This window comes from Mauremys mutica, chromosome 19 (assembly GCF_020497125.1).
Source record: "Mauremys mutica isolate MM-2020 ecotype Southern chromosome 19, ASM2049712v1, whole genome shotgun sequence".
Lineage (NCBI taxonomy): Eukaryota > Metazoa > Chordata > Testudines > Geoemydidae > Mauremys > Mauremys mutica.
The window spans coordinates 9896691-9919142 of record NC_059090.1 but is presented as its reverse complement, the minus strand read 5'-3'; the positions used below and the strand labels follow the sequence as shown (position 1 = coordinate 9919142).

At 44.1% G+C, this 22452-nt stretch overlaps 1 protein-coding gene across 2 annotated transcripts in view; it reads left to right on the top strand.

The window, feature by feature from the left end:
- Positions 1-22452, top strand: part of ATP2A3 (ATPase sarcoplasmic/endoplasmic reticulum Ca2+ transporting 3) — a 146451-nt gene that overhangs the window by 84055 nt on the left and 39944 nt on the right. For both annotated transcript variants that reach the window (XM_044994317.1, XM_044994316.1), the window contains exons 7-8: positions 1163-1248; positions 3891-4355. In XM_044994317.1, coding sequence (XP_044850252.1) covers positions 1163-1248; positions 3891-4355 — 551 coding nt within the window. The remainder of the gene's footprint in view (positions 1-1162; positions 1249-3890; positions 4356-22452) is intronic.

The following is a 22452-nucleotide window of genomic DNA, read 5'->3' as shown; positions in this document are numbered from 1 at the left end:
TAAGTGGAACTGTTGCCTCTGATTTTGATTCTTACGTCCCGAGGATAGGGGCTTTTTTTCAAATCTTGGAAGTGGCTGTTGTAAGCTTCCTGGAACAGGGAAACATCTTTTGATCTAGGTTTGCACGGTGCCTAGCACAATGGGGTCCTGGTCCATGACTAGGATTTCTAAGCACTACTGGAATGCAAATAATTAGTAATAGTAATGTAGCCAGTCTCCATGCCAATGCAGGACTGTTCCTTACAAGATGCAAAAGAAGGTTTTTGGACTAAAGAGGATTTAATTTTAGAAGCCTTTGTTTTTTCAGGATCTCTTCAAAATAGAAAAGCAGCTAGTATAGTCTTCACTGTCACCCTTATGAGTAATGTTTTCCTGCTGTCGCAAAGCACCCCACAATTTAGGATTAGTTTTTGAGCCCTTCGGACCCAACCGACTAAGCCCATGCACAAAATACTAATCCTTGTTCCATTTGACTATCTCCTCACACAATTAATGCCAAGAAGCAACTTGGCTGAGATTCACCAGAAAAACACTTGGTCTCTGGTACCAGTTTCTCTGTAGAAGTCTTCACTGGTTACTTGGTGGCAGTTAAAACGTGTCTGGAACCCAGAAAAACTTTTCTCTGTGTTTGTACCTTGCCTAGCCCAGTGGGGCTGGGGCCTCCAGGTGCAACTACAATACAAACCACAATAATTCAGACAGCAGTGTTGTCATCACTGGAGTATGAGGAGGGCAGCAATTGGTGGGTGAGACCAGGGACTTGAATTTGCCAACTTGTATCAGGCCGTTCAGATGCCTAAATATGGAGTTAGGTGCCAAACTTTACATTTTCTGGCTCAAAATATTGGCCTAACCCTGTTAGGTTATGCTGTTAGCTAAGCGGCTTTTTGGCTTTGGTAATTTTCACTTGAGTTTAAGCTAGTTATTCCCTATAACTATTCTCTCCATAATGAACAGATGAATGGACCAGCTGTAACATCTCATTGATGAATGTCCAAACAAAATGACCTAGTGCCAAAGATCTGTTTTCAAGGCTATGTATTGTCACCAACAGAAGCTTCCAATCCACCCTAATAGAGGCCTTTTGTGGAACTGAATCTGTGTTGAGCATCTCAGTGGGAAACCCTGTAAATGGTTTTTCTTCCTCCTTTTGTCTCTACAGGTGAATCTGTGTCTGTGATTAAACACACTGACCCGATCCCTGACCCCAGGGCTGTCAATCAGGACAAGAAGAACATGCTTTTCTCTGTAAGTTTTTTCATATCCGTCACCTCCTCTCGGCTCTTTTAGAAACAGCCACGGGGCAAAGAACCTCATAGGCAGGTATCAAAGTGTACATGTTTTTGAGCAGTACATTGTAATAAAGGATAATTACTGTTCACTGGAGGGCACAATTTAAGGTGGTATTTTTCCTAAGTGCTTGGTGCTATTGTTAAAGTCAATGGGAACAGAGTTAGGCCAATGCTGAATGCTTTTAAAAAATCCCACCCATAACAGTTTACATGGTGTCAAAAGTTGGCCAGTCATAGAATTGGAAGGGACCTCAGGAGGTTATCTTGTCCAACCCCCTGCTCAAAGCAGGACCAATCCCCAGACACATTTTTACCTCAGTTCCCTAAATGGCCCCCTCAAGGATTGAACTCACAATCCTGGGTTTAGCAGGCCAATGCTCAAACTGAGTTATCCCAGAACATCTGAGTCTTGGTTGTGCTGCAATGTAGAGTCCTTACGAAGGAATAACTGGATGAGAATTTCACAATGGCCATGCTATAGGTCTGGGTCTTGTATCCTTGTGACAATCTGTGGTATGTCAACCCTGTAGGTTCCTTTGGTCTTTGAGACATTTGTACCGCATAGCCAAGTGGGTTTGCTTTTTTATTAATGTTTCTTTTTAAATGAGATGGAGAACAAAAATCACTCCCAAGCCAGCCAGACCCTCGGTTCCACATGTAGTCGTCATGGGTTGCGGCAGTGTCACTGAATTCAACCTATCGGAGGCATGCTAGAGGTGACTAGCTTCAAACCTCCCCCCACAGCATTACAACCTATGCGACTAGTGAAAGAATATTCCACAAAGGCTTATTCACTGGGGCAGTTCTCAGTTTACTGTTTGTGGCAGAGATTTTCAAAGAGGGCAGCCTAAGGGAGTTTGGTGCCCATTGAGTTTTGGCACCTAACTCCCTTATACTTAGGGCCCTACCAAATTCACAGCCATGAAAAACGCATCATGGACTGTGAAATCTGGTCTCTCTCCATGAAATCTGGTCTTCTGTGTGCTTTTACCCTATGCTATACAGATTTCACGGTGTTTCTCAAACTGGGGGTCCTGACCCAAAAGGGGGTTGCAAGGTGATTTAGGGAGTATTGCCACTCTTACTTCTGCACTGCTTTCAGAGCTGGGCGGCCGGAGAGCAGCGTCTGTTGGCTGGGTGCCTAGCTAGAGGAGGGTGACTGGAGAGTGGCAGCAAGGGCCAAACTCTGAAGAGAGCACAATGGCAGTAAGGGTGGTAATACCATACCATGTTGTCCTTACTTCTGCACTGCTGCTGGCAGTGACTCTGCCTTCAGAGCTGGGCTCCTGGCCAGCATCCACCATTCTCCAGCCACCCTGCTCTGAAGGCATCGCCAGCAGCAGCGCAGAAGTAAGGGTAGCAGTACTGTATCCCCTCCCCCCACAATAACCTGGCGACCCCCCGACAACTCCTTTTTGAGTTAGGACCCGTACAATTACAATACTGTGAAATTTCAGATTTAAATAGCTGACATCATGAAATTTATGATTTTTAAAATCCTATGACCCTGAAATTGGCCTAACTGGACCATGAATTTGGTAGGGTCATACTTCTTTAAAATCCCAGCCTTTGTGTTTATGGTTTTCTTCTGAAATCATGGACTAGAGGTGTAGCAGGCGTTCCTGATTAAACATGCAGAACTCATGGGTTCTGATTCCCCTCCTGCTCCCCCCAGGCTCAAAAAGAAGTAATGCTACACCTGTGTAAAACTGACGATAGAGTTGGACCAATCTGAAGCAGCCTAAGGCTGGATTATGGATGCTAACTCACTCATTTTCATGACTTCATTGCAAAAGCAAGCAAAGCTCTGCAGAGTCACCTGATTTTTGCTTTTCTTCAGGTTTTTTTTTTTAAAGTCCCAAATGGAAACTTGAAGCTTGTGAGGTGCAAACAACTCTCAAACAGCAAAACTGGAGATGGACTCAGGTTGCAAAATTTGTATCTGGAATTTGAATGCTCCAATTAGAGTACAGGATTAGGCGTCAGGACTCCTGGGTTCTTTCCTGAAACCTGTCACTGACTCAAGGTCCAATTTCTCTTACCCTTTCTGAACAAAACTGGTCAAAGTAATTTGTGAAGCAAGACTGTTATACCTTAAAAACCATTAGAGAAGGGTGTAGGGAGAGAAAGGGGGCAGTCCTTTCATTTAGCAGTTTCTACTGGACCAAGCATCTTCAACTTTTCTATGCTCCTTAAGAGTAAAGGGTATACATTGCATCTGGAGATGCTTCTAACTCAAAAAAAGCCCCAAATCACACACATCTTGAAGATTGCAGAAGACTCAGTAGCTAGTGATAGGTCTGGAGAAACCCCTGTTTAGGTTTGGTGGGATATCACCAAAAGTAGAAAGGCCTGTCAAGGGGTCACGAGAAACAGGAATTATTGGGTCCAGGCTGGAGAGAAATTGAACAGTAACTCAGTGACAGGTCTCAGGAAAGAACCCAGGTGTCCTGACTCCAAATCCTGTACTCTAATTGGCAAGCCTGTACTCCTGTACTCTAATCTGCTCTCCCTACACAGTGAGCTACCCATTTGCTGCTTTAAGCTCAAAGATCTAATATTTGTATATTCTGTACATACAAATGACTTCTTTTCCAGGGTACCAATATTGCAGCTGGTAAGGCTGTTGGCGTCGTCATTGCTACCGGGGTATACACAGAAATTGGGAAGATCAGGAATCAGATGGTTGCAACTGAGCCAGAGAAGACCCCATTGCAACAAAAGCTGGATGAGTTCAGCCAGCAACTCTCCAAGGTCATTTCTGTGGTCTGCATAGCTGTCTGGGTCATCAATATCAGCCACTTCAGTGACCCGGTCCACGGCGGCTCTTGGTTTCGTGGGGCTATCTACTATTTCAAGATTGCGGTGGCCTTGGCAGTCGCTGCCATCCCTGAGGGTCTCCCTGCTGTCATCACCACTTGTCTGGCGCTGGGCACGCGCCGTATGGCCAAGAAGAATGCTATTGTGAGGAGCCTTCCTTCAGTGGAAACGCTGGGCTGCACCTCCGTCATCTGCTCTGACAAGACTGGTACCCTCACCACTAACCAGATGTCTGTCTGCAGGGTGAGTTCTTGAGCTATGCAAATGTGTAAACACCATGTTGCTTTCCCATAAGGTGTGCAGGGTCTTGAGGTTAATGCATGGGGTTGAGAGTCAGGAGATCTGAGTTTTAGTCCTAGCTCTGCAGCCTTGGGGTAAGTCACTGTCCCTCTGTGCCTCAGTTTACCCCTCATTTACCTTCCCCACAGACATACTGCAAGGCTAAAACATTGTCTCTTCTGGCAGAAACTTTGCTAATTTGAAGGAGAGCATGAAGAAGTTTTGCATTATTGCAAACCTGTATAAATATGACCTTCCTTTCCTCCCTATTGGTGGTGAAAATCAGTTTATTATTATTTTTTGCATGGCTTTAGGGCTGCAGTTGTATAGCTCACTCGTGTTCTTTGTGAACAAATAAGACACCTGTTTAAAGGTGTGGCTTTTCAGAGGTTATTTTAAGGATTCTTCTATCTTGGTGCTTTCCTCTGTGGTGGGGATCTACTTGAAATGAGAGCAGCCAGAAGGGCATGTATTTACTCTGTTCTCTCCCATGCTAGTTTAACCAAGCTGGTAAGAGATGAGAAACTTAAAAGCTGAACTTCTATCAGAAGTCAAAACTGGAATCAGTTTAGTATATAAGAAAGGATCACCCTGAGAAATCCAGAGGTCAAGATAAGATTAATGCAACCTGGTTAATCTGTGCTTTTTTTTTATCCATGTTTTGTTGTTGGAAAGTTTTGGTCAGCAATCCCATACAGCTGAGTTTGGAATCTAAATATACTATAAACACATGTTATTGGGTAAACACCGGGGGCACCACGGCTGAGGAATGCATCAATTTTAACTGCTGTAAAAGAGTGTTATTTTCTGGGGAGCATCTTCCATTCCCCTGCCCTGTGGCGCTTTGCTATATTTGGGTTGACAAGAATAGTCTAGGACAGGAAAGATGGGATAATCCAAGCACGCCTCAGTTTCCCTATTAATCCTCCTGTCTAAGAAAAGATGTTTCTTGGTACTGGCACTCAGATTTTATAGGAAAACCTTGGAAAACAACATTTCCCCAGAGGGGAAAAATAAACTTGCCCAGCATCTCTCCCCTGAACCTCCCAGCTTTTATACTTTGTTAGAACAGTCCAAAGTAGACAACATGTTGTAGCATTGCCATATACGCTGTGAGCACTGACTGGTTAACTAGAGATTATTAATATTGGGAAAGTCTGAGATTTTTGCTCTATAAATTATTTAAAATGAGACAGCACTGGAGCTAGCCACTTTAAAAAAAAATGTGTAATTTCCATGTCTTGCTTAGAAAGGATGGATGGACGGACACACACAACATCTTCCTATTATCCCTTCTGCAAAGCAGATATGTTGGAAGACCAGTGATTCTTCCCATCCTCTTCTACCGGCAGCCAGCGAAAGTAACATTTGTGTGACATTCTGCCTCAGGAGTATGTCTGGCAGGCTGTTCCTGTTCTGTAGCTGTTCTTCTAGTTTCCTTAGTGATATGGCAGAGTAAGTGGCCCATGTTCATCTGCATAATGAATGCGTTGGAGTCCAAAGGCATTAAATGCCAAGTTGATGGTACTGCGGACAGATATGGAAGCATCTCTTGCTGATCAACTAGCTAACCTATAGAGCAGGTGAGACTTTTATCTTTCCAGGAACCTGTTCACACAAGGACAGCATTAAGGTTGCTTTCCCAGCTGGTTTCTTTACCAGGCAGACCACTGAATACTTTAAGTCTTTCCCTTTTTACTTTAGGACTCCCAAGATGAGCAGTTCAAATTGCAGTTCATTAAGGCTGCAGGGTTGCAAGCAGACTCCTTCATCTGGTTTTGGTCCATGTGCACGCAAACATCCTGTGTTTGGACAAACCACAAATTCAAAGCCACTCTCAACCAAAGCCACTCAGGTGTGTTTCTGGCACTGGGTAAGAAGGAGCCTGATTCACTACATTCAAGTGTGTTCAGATCCAGGATATCGATTCAAGCCCATCTCTGAATCAAAGCCATGGGGACTTCTCTTGGTTTCCACCTAAAATCATAAGTTGGTTCAGATGATGATTGATATAGGGCAGGGGTGGCCAAGCTTACTGACCCTCCAAGCCACATAAGATAATCTTCAGAAGTTCAAGAGCTGCAAGACATCCATACTCTTCCCCGCAGGGTGGTGTCTACCCAGGCACGGGGCTTCTGCCCAGAAGCTCCTAGCCCCACCACAGGGCAGAAGCCCGAGCTCCCCCCACCTCCAGCCTGGTAGCTGCACTTTAACTATAAAAGAGCCCATGTGGCTCATGAGCCATGGTTTGGCCACCCCTTGTATAGTGGTAGCACCTAAAAACTTGATCCAGGTTTGGTCCCCACTGTGCTAGGTACTGTACAAACATATACAGTAATTGTTAAAATGTCAGTCATCTGCTCCTACTGAAGTCAATGCAAGAGTCCCATTGATTTTAATTTTACAGGATCCAAACCATAAAAGGCAAGACAGAAAAGGGGTGTGAAACAAACAAGTCAAAATGTGTATGCATGTGCACGGGGAGGGGGGGCGATGACACAGAGCAGCAACAATATTTAATATCTGCAGTAATCACAGTTCTCTCAAAACTCAGCCCAAACTCTCAGCAAACCTAGCTTGAGTTTATAACGTAAAATCAGTTGCTATATTAATTCACTCCTTTTTCAGTGTCAACTTAATCAGTCAGCAGAGTCGGGGATCTCTCGGATAACATTATTCCAGGCCCAATCAGCTTGAGGAGACACAGCAATTTTGTGTTAATGTTTAACCTTCGGGAGTTCCCTGGTTAAATAAGGTGACTGCTTAATGGCAGGAATATGGATATTGTTCACAGATTTGCAGACTGTTAAAAAGGCAAATATTTACGCTGGATGGTCATGACTGCTATTGAGCACTTACTTATCTTGTAGGTGTTCACTTCATTAAACAGACCGGCTCTGTCTTGAGTGGGAACTATATAAAGCCTGTCAATATCCTGGACAAAGGTTAGGCATTAATTTGAGGTTAGCTGGGGCATGCAGCCTTTTATTAGGAAGAATTGGGGCTTCTGTAATGGTCCAGTGAAAGCTGTTGCCCAAAGGACTCTTTCAGACCTGTGTCAAGAGGTTTTACAAATAAGAGAGCTCCTTTGCTAACAGAGACCTGTGGCAAGAAACTGCATCCCTGTTTGCAAATCCTGCCCAGTCTGAAGGCTCTCTGCTTTTCCCATCTCCCCCAGGTTTGCTTAACTCCTTCACTTGGGGCTGGATGGGGAAAAAACTTCTATGATGTTTGGATTTTTTCGCCCTTTTATAGCTTTGAAATTCAAACAGTTTGAAATCCAACCAGCACTTTATGGGCAAAAATGGAGAAAAAATTTGTCTTAACATTTTTGTTTACAAATACAGATTTTGGCAAAACCTTGAAACAAACGAACAAACCAATGGTAATATTCAACATTTCTGTTATGTAACTCCCTGACTTTTCTTCCCCGTAGTGTTGGGCAAATAAATCATTTGTGCAGTATCTTCTGAACACCTTCCTGGTAGAAACCTTTCCTGGATTCTCCATGAAATACAGCTGATCAAACTTTGCAAATTTTCTCCAGTTGAATCCCACCATTCATGATACTCCATGATACTACCTGAGGCCAGGTCTTGAAATTCTTATTCCTTTTTTACTCAGCCCTTACTCCGGGGGTAAACAAAACTTCTTAATAATGCCAGTGCATAATTAAGGACTTCAGTATTTGGGCCTTGATCCATCAAAGCACTTAAGCACATGCCTAACTACAAGTGTGTGAAATGGCTTGAAGCATGTGCATAATTTAAATCACATGTTTAAAGGTATGCACTTTAATGAGAGCCGAATGCTCAGTAGAGCTTTGCAACCAGCATGACACTGGTCCTCCTTCGTGACATGAATTATATGCACTATACCAGCTTCCGATCTTTATCATTCTTCTTCTTTCACCACCAAGCTTTCTCTGCCATTGTTTGGTATGATAATTCCAGAACCAGGTGGTCATGGTAGCCTGGGAACTGGCTTTCTTGGTGAGTTCACAGATCCGTTGCCTACTTTCAGTTTCATTCTTGGGAGTCTAGATCAGGGGTCTGCAACCTTTCAGAAGTGGTGTGCTGAGTCTTCATTTATTCACTCTAATTTAAGGTTTCGTGTGCCAGTAATGCATTCTAATGTTTTTAGAAGGTCTCTTTCTATAAGTCTATAATATGTAACTAAACTATTGTTGTATGTAAAGTAAATAAGGTTTTTAAAATGTTTAAGAAGCTTCATTTAAAATTAAATTAAAATGCAGAGCCCCCCGGACTGGTGGCCAGGATCTAGGCAGTGTGAGTGCCACTGAAAATCAGCTCACGTGCCGCCTTTGGCACACGCGCCATAGGTTGCCTACCCCTGATCTAGATAATTGCTGAGAGTCTCTCTTTTCTCAGCTTGATACATGCTGCTGTGGGTATTTGTTGAAATTTTTACATAATCCCATAGGTTGTGCTCAGCACTGAGTAGCATATGGAGCTGCCTCACCTCTTAAGTTTTGTCTTCATATGTTCTTTTGCTGTAGAGCAGTGGTTCTCAACCAGGGGCCCAGGGCCCCCTTGGGGGCTGCGAGCAGGTTTCAGGGGATCCGCCAAGCAGGGCCAGTGTTAGACTTGCTGGGGCCCAGGGCAGAAAGCCGAAGCCCCACTGCATGGGGCTGAAGTCCGGGGCCCTGAGTCCCACCACCCAAGGCTGAAGCCAGACATAGGTTTGTGGGGGCCCCTGTGGCATGGAGCCCCAGGCAATTGCCCTGCTTGCTCCCCCCTCATGCCGGCTCTGGCTTTTATATGCAGAAACCAGTTGTGGTGGCACAGGTGGGCCGTGGAGTTTTTATAGCGTGTTGGGGGGGAGGGAGGCTCAGAAAGAAAAAGGCTGAGAACCTCTGCTATAGAGAGTTAGGGTACAACACCGTGTTAGAGTCAGAGGTTTTAAGGCCATAAGGGACGAATATAGTCCATCTGACCTGCATAATAAAGGCCACAGAAGTTCCCTAAGTGATTTGAGCATCTTCAACAGAAGTTATGTAATCTCCAAATAGACCCGTTCAATCTCACTGTTCCTTGTTCTGAAGCAATTTAATTGGAGCTAGATAATTCACGTTAATCCCTGCTCTCCACCCAGAGACTGGGCTAAAAGCTTTCTTGTGATCAGCAAAACACAGATAGTAGCTAATTAACTTCCCTCTGTTTTTTTCTGTTCAGATCCAATCCTTGAGATTATTGTGATTTATTTCTGTCCCATAACTTCCTCTAGATATTCTTACTTTTCCCTTAATGATAATTAATGACATGCAGCAACCCCAGCTAGCTTTGCCGGCCTGAATTTCTTGCTTTTGCTTCAGGGCTTTCAGTTCAAGTCTTGGTGGCTGATTTTTACCAACCTCTTATAATCCCTAATTCACCTTTGAAAATCAGTCTATTTAGGAGCTGTAGCATAACCTTAGAGCTCTCATTCAGCACAGCACTTCAGGATGTGTGTAAGTCCCTCTCTAATCAGCAAAGCACTTAGTAGGTGCTGAAATACCATTGACTTAACTTCACTGAGGCCTATTTGTAGTACAGTAGCGCCTAGAGGCTGCATTCAAGAGCGGAGTCCCATTGTGATAGGCACTGCGCAAATGCATATAAAAAAGCAGACCCTGCAAAAAAAAAAAAAAAAAAAAAAAACCCCAAAAAACAAAACCAAGCTTACAATCTAAATAGACAAGTCAGACAATGGGTGGGAGGGTTAATAGGTGGGCAGGCGGGCGGGGGTGGGGGAGTGACTTTTCCAGAGTCACACATCAGGTCACTGGAAGAGCTGAGAATAGCACCCAAGGTCTTGTGACTCCGAGTCCAGTGTCTAATCCCCCTAGGCCTGCATGAGGGAAGCCTGCACTGTTCTATGCACAGAGGACTCGGCCTTCCAATCAGTCAGCCCTGGAACTTTTTATAAGCTTGACACTCGCTAAATGAAAGGAACGAGACAAAAAAATTCTGCCAGGATGAGTAGGGTCCTTATATGGAATACAGCTAAACCTTCCCTCTTCCTCCCCCATGAGCTGATCAACAGAATGGCTGGCATTCCCGACTTTCCCTGTTATATAATAAATGAATTGGTCTGGGGTATGCACAGTAAGTGCTTATCAATGCTCCCTAGCCCGCGATGGTCAAAGCAGTCTGAATACTAGCTCTAGTCCAAGTTTGCATTGAAACCAGACCATGGAGGGAATAATTTTAGAAGATTCCCACTGTCTGTCTGGGTTATTGTCTCTCCTGTATGGCTGCTTTGACAGGGGAGATGATATGGGAGGAAGCCATTATGTAATTATGTTAACTGCAAGCATTATTTAGCATAGGGGGAGGGGGAGAGAAATGTTTTACCTCTGTCCTCGCAGATTGCTTCCTTTTTATAGAAGAAGATTGCAGGATCTGTGTAATAAGTTAATAACTCTGAATTAAGCTCATCATGGAGCCTTTGAACAACAGTTATTGAAATTGACATTCAGCTCAAATTATAGTCTCTCTTAAAACTTGGCATATGGCACCCTTTTATGCTCCATTACTTAATACACCAGCAGTCCCAGACGCAGAGGATGACATTTGGAAGTTATGATCTGATGGGCGCGTTTGGAAAGATAAGTACATGCCTCGTAACCCGTTGAAACAACATTGGATGAGCTGAACTTCCTGAGGGGACAAAGAATGTGTTCTTATTTTAAAACCGACTGCCTGGCTCGTCCCTTCTAAATAAGGGCAATTGGCACTGGCTAGGCAAACAGAATGCTGTTACTGGACCTGATCCTGTTGAGATGCTGCGTGTCCTCCCAGCTTTTAATATCGGCGGGCGCCGAGAGAGCTCAACAGCTTGTTGTAGGTGCTGTGCACTTGGCTGGACCAGTCCCATAACTCTGCCATTGCTGTGCTGATAGCCAAATGTCAGCTTTCCTAGTGAGGGGGAGACATTGTGGAGAGCTCCATGTGGACTTTTACATGGATTGTGCACTGTGAATGCAGGAAGGGGAGAAGGGTGACTCTTAAACAGCTGAGTAAGAGATAGGCGCAGTGGATTGCAACTATGTGAATCACCCATTGGATAGAGGAGACAGGTGAATTTGTGTTTCTGTGGCAATCTGTTCTGCAAGCTGACTTCAGATCACTCCCAGGTTGTCTCTCCTCTTAAATATCCTGATTTTGGGGTCTTTTGAATGAGTTGTTTCAGCAGTTCTGATGGACTCTGGCTAACATGCAAACACTTACATGAGTATCCTGGAAAATACTGTAGGCAGAACAGCTTCCCTAGAGTTGTGGTTTTTGCTTGAATGCCCCTTTGTTAGGGCCAATCTACAGGACACTGCAGTTTGATTCAGCAGCTTCTATCTAAAACAAACACAAGCTGCTTTTCGTTAGATTCTCTTGCTCAGGGCTTCCGCCTCCTCCCCTTTTGGATCTATAGGACCTATGACCATTTTTCTAGGTTGCCAGTTTGAATCCAGCCCAAGTTGGTAGTGACGAAGGGACTAGACAGATGCTTGGGGATCTTGATCAGCTTCCCAAGAAACGTGAAAATGAAAGCATAAATAGATGACTAGGAGTGTTTTAAATCATAGCCGTTTATTCCATTATGGTACTTTGCACTTTTCTACTGCATGTATCCATCTGAAGATCTAAAAGCAGTGTAAAAGTTCTTATCTGTATTTTGCAGATGGGCAAACTGGGGTGTAGAGAGGGAAAGTTATGTGCCCAATAGATCTCAAAAACAGAACTGGGATGCAAACCCAGGTCTCCTCTTAGTCCTGTGTCCCTAAGTTCATCCTTACTCCTATGGCATCACAGACACTTGTCCACAGTTCAGGATCCCAGGAAGGTGTGAATAGTTTTTGTATTAATCCCAATTGTTTTTTCTTTCTTCTTGCAAAGTAAACATTTATCATTAGGAACCTTGTCACCGTTACTGATGAGCCCCTGACATCCCATACCACTGTCTCATTTTGGCAGCATTTTTACGTATTTCTTTTCGTGTAGGGCAGAAAATACTCATGTTTAAATAACCCCCCCCAAAACTAACTTTCCTCATCTTGCCTCTCTCCTCTCAAATGAGCCTGCAGAAAAAGTGCCCAGCATTACTTAGAGGTAAGTATTTTTATGATCCAGTTGCTTTCCAAAATGTGTCTAGTGCTGTTATCCCGAGGGAAGAAATGAGAATTGAGCTGCAGAAGGACCAGTATGCGTACATGTGTGGGTGGCAGGTTCCTAGGTTATTTTCTTTTTAGATCTCTAATATTACATTTTTGACACACATGTGGCTTTAAAAGGGTTAAACGCAGAGGTACGCATTGGAGTGAGAACTTGAGCTGGGGCCGACTGAGTTTCCTTCTTTGTGTGACACAGGAGTTAGTGTGCACCCTCCAGCCTTATAAGGTAAACAGTGCAGCGGGTTATATAGAAGATTTGTTTGGCTGGCTCAGCTCCAGCAGCTTTTCACAGAAAGTGCCATTTAAACTGCTGGTGCAGATAAGTTTGGGTTTTTATACCTTCATTTAAAAAAAAAATGTTACCTATCCTGTTTATGGATTAACCTGCAGCTATTTCCTCTTCACTATTTACAGTTACTGCAAACATACCCCTCTATTCCTTCAGGAAATACGCCATAATGTAATAGCGAAAACCTGCTAGTCCCACAATCAAAATCCCACCCCCTTTCCACCAACCCATCTTGACTTAATGCCATTGTATTAGTCACTGAGCACATTCTAGGGTAGGAAATTTAATGTAGTGCTTGGTTGCCGTGGGTTACAGAACACCATTTTTAAATAGGTTTAGATTAGAAAAATAAAGAGGTTGTGACCAATAAAAAAAATTGACGGACTTAGTGTTGTGGAAGTGTTAATTGTTCCACAGCCTAGCATGTTTGAGAAAGAAGACCCTATACCAAGCAGGGAGCGAGAACTGGGTAGGAGGTTGGGGGTAGTTGCATGCTCCAGTTTGCAGACCAATAGCAAGTGCATCTGATGTGAACGTGTACTGCCCATAATATGGGTTCAATACATGGCACTCAGCTTTCAGAAGAGACCAGTAACTTTTGGTGCCTGTTTTGTGCGAGGGTACTCAACCTGAAGCACCTTAAAAAGGGGCCTGAGTTTCAGGAGAAGCTGAGCATCCACCCTCCAACAATCAGAGTTTAAGATGGGCACCAAAAGCATGAGGCATCCAGAATCAATAGTCACGTTTGAAAATTTCAGACATGCATGCGTACGTCTTGCCCTAAGTTCCTGGAGCGACTTTGTTTATCTGCCTAGGCATTTATATAGCTCTCCTCACTGTCATGTTTGAGCACTTACCGCCTTAGATAGAATTGGCCAGGCAGTGTTCTTGTGCTATTCTAGATATGGCTGTCTTTGAGTTTTGCCAGTCGTAGGACACACAAGTCAGTCAGCTCTCTTAGCAAAGTCCTTATTGCACTGGTTCTTGAATACCATGCTAGGAGAGGTGGGCTGCCTTCTGACTCGAGGAAGGACTAAAAAAAATTCTGCAGAGGAGCAGACTTGGCTCTTTCACAATCTCCTGGTCAATGGTTCTCTCAGATATCCTTCAGTGGTGCTGAGATACCATGATGATGGTCAGAGAATAAGAACCAGAACAAATTCATAAGAACATAAGAATGGCCACACTGGGTTAGACCAAAGGTCCATCTAACGCAGTATCCTGTCTTCTGACAGTGGCCAATGCCAAGTGCTTCAGAGGGAATGAACAGAACAGGTAATCATCAAGTGATCCATCCCCTGTTGCCCATTCCCAGCTTTTGGCAAACTGAGGCTAGGAACCCCACCCCAGCCCATCCTGCCTAATAGCCATTGATGGACCTATCCTCCATGAACGTATCTAGTTCTTTTTTGAACCCTGTTTTAGTCTTGGCCTTCACAACATCCACTGGCAAAGAGTTCCACAGGTTGACTGTATTGTGTGAAGAAATACTTCCTTTTGTTTGTTTTAAACCTGTTGCTTATTAATTTCATTCAGTGACCTCTAGTTCTTGTGTTATGAGGAGGAGTAAATAACACTTCCTTATTTACTTTCTCCACACCAGTCATTATTTTATAGACCTCTATCATATCCTCCCTTAGTCATCTCGTTTCCAAGATGAAAAGTCCCAGTCTTATTAATCTCTCCTCATGTGGATCCTTACCCCATATCATTTTTGTACCTTTTCTGTACCTTTTCCAATTCCAATTTTTTTTCTTATTCTTTTTTGAGATGGGGCGACCACATCTGCACGCAGTATTCAAGATGTGGGTGTACCATATATATAAAATAGAGTCACACACACACACACACACACACACACACACACACACACACACACACACACACACACACACACACACTATAATATTTTCTCTCTTATCTGTTCCTTTCCTAATGATTCCCAACATTGTTAGCTTTTTTTGCCACCGCACATTGAGTGGATGTTTTCAGAGAACTATCCACAATGACTCCAAGATCTTTCTTGAGTGGTAACAGCTAATTTAGACCCCATCATTTTATATGTATAGTTGGAATTATGTTTTCCAATGTGCATTCCTTTGCAATTATCAACATTGAATTTCATCTGCCGTTTTGTTGCTCAGTCACCCAGTTTTGTGAGATCCCTTTGTAACTCTTTGCAGTCTGCTTTGGACTTAACTATCTTCAGTAATTTTGTATCATCTGCACATTTTGCCACCTCACTGTTTCAGATCATTTATGAATATGTTGAGCAATATTGGTCCCAGTAGAGGCCCCAGGAGGACACACTATTTACCCCTCTCCATTCTGAAAACTGACCGTTTATTTTTACCCTTTGTTTCCTATCTTTTAACCAATTACTGATCCATGAGAGGACCTTCCCTCTTATCCCAGGACACCTTACTTTGCTTAGGAGCCTTTGGTGAGGGACCTTGTCAAAGGCTTTCTGAAAATCTAAGTACACTGTATCCACTGTATCTGCCTTGTCCACATGCTTGTTGACCCCCTCAAAGAATTCTAGTAGATTGAGGCATGATTTTCCCTTTACAAAACCCATATTGACTCTTCCCCAACAAATCGTGTTCATCTATGTGCTTGATAATTCTGTTCTTTACTATCATTTCAACCAATTTTCCCGGTACTGAATTTAGGTTTACCAGCCTGTAATTGCTGGGATTGCCTCTGGAGCCTTTTTTAAAAATTGATGTCACATTAGTTATCCTCAAGTCATCTGGTACAGAAGCTGATTTAAATAATAGGTTACATACCACAGTTAGTAGTTCTGCAATTTCACATTTGAGTTCCTTCAGAACTCTTGGGAGAATACCATCTGGTCCTGCTGACTTGTTACTGTTCAATTAATCAATTTGTTTCAAAACCTCCTCTGACACCTCAGTCTGGGATAGGTCCTCAGATTTGTCACCTAAAAAGAATGGCTCAGGTTTGGGACTCTTCCTCACGTCCTCAGCCATGAAGACTGATGCAAAGAATTCATTTAGTTTCTCTGCAATGGCCTTGTTGTCCTTGAGTGCTCCTTTAGCATCTCGATCATCCAGTGGCCCAACTGGGTGTTAAACAGGTTTCCTGCTTCTGATGTACTTTTAAAAAAAAATTGCTGTTACTTTTTGTGTCTTTGGTTAGCTGTTCTTCAAATTCTTTTTTGGCTTTCCTAGTTATATGTTTACACTTCACTTTCCAGAGTTTTTGCTCCTTTCTATTTTCCTCAATAGGATTTAACTTCCACTTTTTAAAGGATGCCTTTTTACTTCTAACTGCTGCTTTTACTTTGTTGTTTAGCCACGGTGGCACTTCTTTGGTCTCTTACTATACTTTAATTTGGGGTATACATTTAAATTGAGCCTCTATTGTGGTGTCTTTTAAAAAGTTTCCATGCAGCTTGCAGGGATTTCACTTTTGGCATTGTGCCTTTTTAATTTCTGCTTCACTAACGTTCTCATTTTTGCATAGTTTCCCTTTCTGAAATTAAATGCTACCATTGTGAGCTGCTTTGGTGTTTTCCACCCCACAGAGATGTTAAATTTTATTATATTATGGTCACTATTACCAAGGAGTTCAGCTATATTCACCACTTGGACCAGATCCTGTGCTCCACTTAACACTAAATCAAGAAATTGCCTCTCCTTTTGTGGGTTCCAGGACTAGCTGCTCCAAGAAGCAATAATTTAAGGTATCAAGAAACTGTATCTTTGCATCCCCTCCTGAGCTGACATGTACCCAGTCAATATGGGAATAGTTGAAATCCCCCGTTATTGAGGTTTTTTATGTTTATAGCCTCTCTAATCTCCCTGAGCATTTCACAGTCACTGTCACGATCTTGGTCAGGTTGTCTTCAAGAGCAACCCAAAAAGAGAGAGGGAGGAAGATCTGATGAGCAGTATTAAACATTTTGTAGCTTGTGGCTATTTAGTGGGATGGGGGCACTGAAAGTATTTCTCCTCTTTGCGTTGTAGGGGCCTTCAGAACGTCCATTGTAATTATTTACTAGTTTAAAATAGACCCCCATGCCTGGGCACTATACTCTGTTTGAAACCAATACACAATTCACAGAAACTGAAAATACTCCTCCCATGCTGCAGAGGTGGCTCTTGTTATTTAGTATGGGAGTGCTGACGCTGTACACTGGGCTGTCCATCTAATTATTCAGATGCTTGAATGTCTCCCATACCTGCATTATCCAAGCACCTCAGAAAGCGTAACAAACCTATCCTTACTGCATCCTGTGAGGTAGGGAAGTATTCTTATTGCCTGTATCATGCATGGGAAATGAAGGCACAGGTAGCTTAAATGACTTGCCTAAGGTCACAGAGCAAATCTGTGGCAGAGCAAAGGATTAAAACTGGGTTTCCTGAGTCATTGGCTAGCAACCTAACAGAGCCATTCTTCCTGTCTAACAGCCAGCAACTGAACCCAGATCACCTGAGTGCCAGCCAAGTATCTTAGCCACAAGACCATACTTTGTTGTCAATGAATACATGGTTCTTGCCTCAAGGAGTTTACAATCTGAACAGCCAGGAACTCAATGGGAGACCAGGCTGATGGTGATAACTTAGGGTTTTGTTAACTAAAACAGTGGGATGGTTGACGGCACTGTATCAGTGTGGGTTGATGAACCCTCCTGGGAGAAGTGGATTTTTCAGGAGGGGTATAAAAGGGGAGAGTGGGAGCTGGCCTGTTGCGGTGGGGAGGTCATTGCTTAAATGGGTAAGTAGAAACCTGGCCTGGGAGACTGGTGTTGAATCCTGCCTTCCTTGCCCACCCAAATGGTCCGTGGAAGCCAATCAAATTAGCCACGTACTAAGGCAAGCAGAATACAGCCCTACTCATTCAGTGCTGTTTGCATATGTGCTGGGGGAAGCACGTACTGGATAAAAAGCGTGTGTGTGTGTGTGTGTGTTCAGTGCAGCATTGAGCTATGGTCATGGCTCCACCTTCCCTACACCAGAACATTAAGCCCACAGCGTCATTATTCCTTTCCATCATCAGTTGCTGAAAGGTTTCACAAGCTGTTTTTTCAACCCATGTGCAAATGATCATTTGGCTTTCTCCATTTATCAACACCCTCCCCCACGTGCTCGGGGAGAACATAAACCAGGCTTAACCAGTGCTGACAGGCAGTCTATACAGAATGAAATCCAAGAGGAAGTAGCCTGGGATTTGTGGGAGAGAATGACGGGCACATATGCCAAGTTTATAAACACTGGCCTGTTGATGTTTGACTTTGCTTCCTGATGTTTGAAGAACTCTCCAGTTTCTACAGGGGCTAGAAACACTTCAGTGACTATGCTAAGAGTCTTCTAGGACAGGGCACTGAAATAGGACAGCTTAGGAACGATGTTGGCTCTGTGAGCAGGCCTGGACTATTTTGGGATAAGGGGGGTTGGGAAACTCATGAGAGCATCACAGCTGGGTACATGAGGCAGGAAGGTTTGCACTAGGATTAATGCCATTGTAAAGAGGTAGAAAGCTGCAGATGGTTTCTTCTGATGAGCAAAACTACCATGGTGACGTTGGAAGGGGGTTGCGCTTATGTAAGCCTAGAGGCCAATTGCTAGTCTGAATTCCTTTCTTCTGGGGGAGCAAACTGAGACCAGCCCCTGGTTATGATGCAGAACTCCGTCCCTATGGGCAGATGTCGCACTAACTGCTAAGCTATGAATGCCTGGGGTCACTATCTCCCCTCATCAGTTCATGAACAAATGGCTTAAAAACGTGGGGAAGGGAAAATTGTACTGTAATGTTGATGAGCTTTTAAAGTTCATCTAACAGCTGCCAGATGTCAGGGTTATGCCTTAGCAATGTGAGCAACCAGCTGGGGAAGAAGTGAAAACGAGCTGGGTGTTATGTAGGGTTAATCCTTACTGGACGCTAGTCCACATATCAAAATGACAGTACCAGACTATTGGACTTGACTGGTGATGTCTCTGAAGGGATGGTTAAGCAGGACAAGGTGCACTGGGGAAGTGACAATTCCCTCAATTCCCCCTAACCAGTTAGTGCGTAGGTGGGAAAATGTGCTGTTAAAGTGTTTCCACCTTGCCCAGGGCTGGACTTTTCCTGTTCTCTTTTGCTGATAATGTGTTAAGGCCACTGAGCCATAAATTTGCTATTTTGAGCCTGGAGCTCTCAGGTTACTCATTTGTTCAACTTAACGCCTCGGAATAATGTGTCACAGAAAGCAAATAGCCTGATTGATGGAGAGGAACCAAAGATGAACTGTAAATACAGGTCCCTGTTTAGGAAGTCAGTTAGTTGTTACCATCCTTTGGCACATTAGGGTACTCAGACAAAAAAGTCAATAGTGGAAGCAACGGATGTTTTAATCGTAAGGTTCCTATTCCAACCTCTCTCTAATGTACCCATATGTAACAGGCATTGTGAAAGCCAGTTGTAGCTAACAAGGTCTATTCCTCAAAAGACAGTGTTTCTAGCAAAATCAAATCATTTAAATGAGCAAAAATTAATGAAAACTCCCCAGACTGGGCTTCAGATCATTCCTGTCACCCTGGGATTGGTGCTCCGCCTGCTCAAAGCCATCCCGATCCCAGTTTCAGGCAGCAGCCACTCCTGTAGACCTTTCTCCTTCCACCTGAAAGAGAGCCCAGCTTGACTCTTGAATCCCAGGATGAGTTTGCAGGGCTGGCAGCAATGGTCTAAATGCACTCATTCATGGTTAATAAGGAAACAACGTCACTATAATCATGGAAGCTCCTCTGTGCTATTGGCCACTAACTTGTTTGAGAGCAGAACTGCGCTTTAAGGACTCCTCCTGCAAGCTCTGGGTGTGCAGAAATCCCAGTGAAATCAATAGGTCTGTAGGTTTGGGTCCTGACAGAACTGATTTTGTGGCATTGGACCCCTGAGCCACCTCTACTTTCAACTCTTTGGAAGTTCAGATCCGGATCAGACCTTCCTGGCCCATTTCTAAACAGAAATGCCATTTTAAAACACAGCCTTAAAATAAATAAACCTCTAACTGTGTGTGGCCAACAGTTTAGATCACGAGAAACAGGTTGTACCTGTAGCAGCCAGCGTACTTGAGCACTGTATGATGGCTCCCGTAACCTCCACCGCTTCCCATTCAGGAACCATATTCCTTTGTCAAATGTTCCTTTACTTTGCCAAGTTTCCCTACTTAATAATTTGTTAAAATTAACACAGAAAATCACTAGAAACAGGGAAATTAATCTGCAGTGCATAGGGGTGGGTGGGGAGCACCCTAATTTTGGAAGCATGTGTGATCACAGTGCATAGTTATGTCTCTAATGCTGGTAGACACCCACTGGCAAAGCCAACTGGAGAAACATGTGATAGGACAGTTGTCAAGGTAACTTCAATTGTGTGTGTGTGGATACCACAGTAAACAGTCTTGTAAAGCTAATGTAAATTGACAGTGCCTCTAATGGACAAGTTGCTGCTGGTGGGGTGGTGAGAGAGACAGGAATCTATCACTCTGATCAGAGCCATTTCACTCTGGAGGCAGAATCTTCTGCACATGTTTACAATGGGCTTCGGCCATTAGAAACTCACTTGTCGCTTACATTGGCATGAATATAGCACGTGGTGAATGGTACTGGATCGAGAGCCCTGAAGACAGATGTCCTCTCTCTCATAAGAGGTGTGCCCCATAGCGATAGTGCAGGCTCTATTATAGTGCTGGAGGGATGGATTGACCTGATGTTAGATGGTATGGCTGGACCAGAATTTCTCAGGTGTCTCCATCAATTTATGGTGTATTTAAACTTTCATTTAAAATAGTTTCCAGCCCTGAAGAAAAGTTTACAAAGGAGACCTTTATGATGAAGTGCTGTCCTCAGAGTCTGCAGAAAGCCTGAAACAATGAGCATTTTATTTAAACATGATGCTAATGCTGAAACCTAATGACAGTGCAAATATTGTTAATTATTTTGCTGCCGAGTGGAGGACCTGAGTTCTGTCCGTTCTGACTGAAGTTCAGTGGGGCCAGGATGGTGTGTAGGATAGTGACAGTTGTGAAGTTATTTTGGCTGCCTCGCAACATGGACTGCAGGCTTGATAAGTAGCCTGAACAGATAATCTAGTTCTAATTTAGCTTGTAAATGCCTCTGAATCCTCTGATGAAATGTTGTTGTGTAACTTTGCTAAAGCAGCTCTTAGTAATTTGACCACAAGGTTTCTCTGGGCTTCCTACACAACATTGCGCTATTTCCCTCTACCCCTTTTCTGTAGTGACAGAAGTACCTCACTGCCCCAACTGCTAACTTCCACCCAGGGCTGCCCAGAGGATTCAGGGGGCCTGGGGTCTTCGGCGGCGGGGGGGCCCGCTTCGGCAGTAATTCAGCAGTGGGGGGTCCTGCTCCGGGATCTGCCACCGAAGTGCCCCAAAGACCCGCGGCAGGGGCCCCCCACCGCCAAATTGCCGCTGAAGACCCGGCACGTCGGCGGTGGGTCCCGCTTCGGCGGTAATTTGGAGGCGGGGCGGGGGTCCTTCCGCCCTGGAGCAGAAGGACTCCCTGCTGCCGAATTACCGCCAAAGACCCGGAGCAGAAGAAGCTCCGGGGGCCTGGGCCCCACGAGATATTTCCAGGGCCCCTGGAGCAAGTGAAGGACCCCGCTCCAGGGGCCCCGAAAAACTCTCGTGGGGGCCCCTGCGGGGCCCGGGGCAAATTGCCCCACTTGCCCCCCCTCTGGGCGGCCCTGCTTCCACCATCCTGGTATAATAATCCTTCTATCCAGCCTGTCTCTGCAGGGCCTGAAATTGGAGTCTCTCCATTAACTTCAGTAGCTTTGGTCAGGCCCATAGGGAATAGCCTGTGTAAGTTTGCAGTCCTGTCACACAGCCTGTAGGGTTATAGTGGTTTGCTTAGTAGGATGGGGGAAGAAAACAGTTGCTCATTCATTCTCAGCATCTCTTCTTCACATGAATTTTGTTAGAGCTGATTTTTTTTTTCATGGATCTGGCCTGAGTTCTTAATGATTTGTTGACTGGGAGGTGAAAACAGTACTTGTCATATGTGTGTGAGATCATTCTTTTATGTTGCATATTTGATTTAGTTGGGGGTTGGTCCTGCTTTGAGCAGGGGGTTGGACTAGATACCTCCTGAGATCCTTCCAACCCTGATATTCTATGATACGGTGGCCTTGTTGACTCTACTCTGCTTACAACGCCAGCAAGTGTTTGGGCGTGAGCAGAGGCTGCAGAGAGCTTTAGCCTGCATGACCATTCAGCTTGCCCTCAAGGGTCACCTGTGATCTGGCCAGCCCCAAGCCCCGGGCTGGGAGTCAGAAGACCCTGGGTTCTGGTCTCAACTCTGCCGTTGATGCACTGCATGACCATTGTCATCTAAACTCTTTGCCTTAGTTTGCTTAATCTGTAAAAATGTGTTTGCCCCCTTTTCAATGCACTTTGAGAACCTTGGATGAAAAAGTGGTGTAAGTGCTAAGTCGTTTTACATGAAGTAATATAGATTCATTAGGTCTTCCACTGTGGTCCACAGAGCACTTACCTATTGTACAGGGCTAGTCACAAAGCTTTAGCATCTCCTTGTTTCCAATGCTAAATTGCATAAAAAGACAGCTAAAAACAT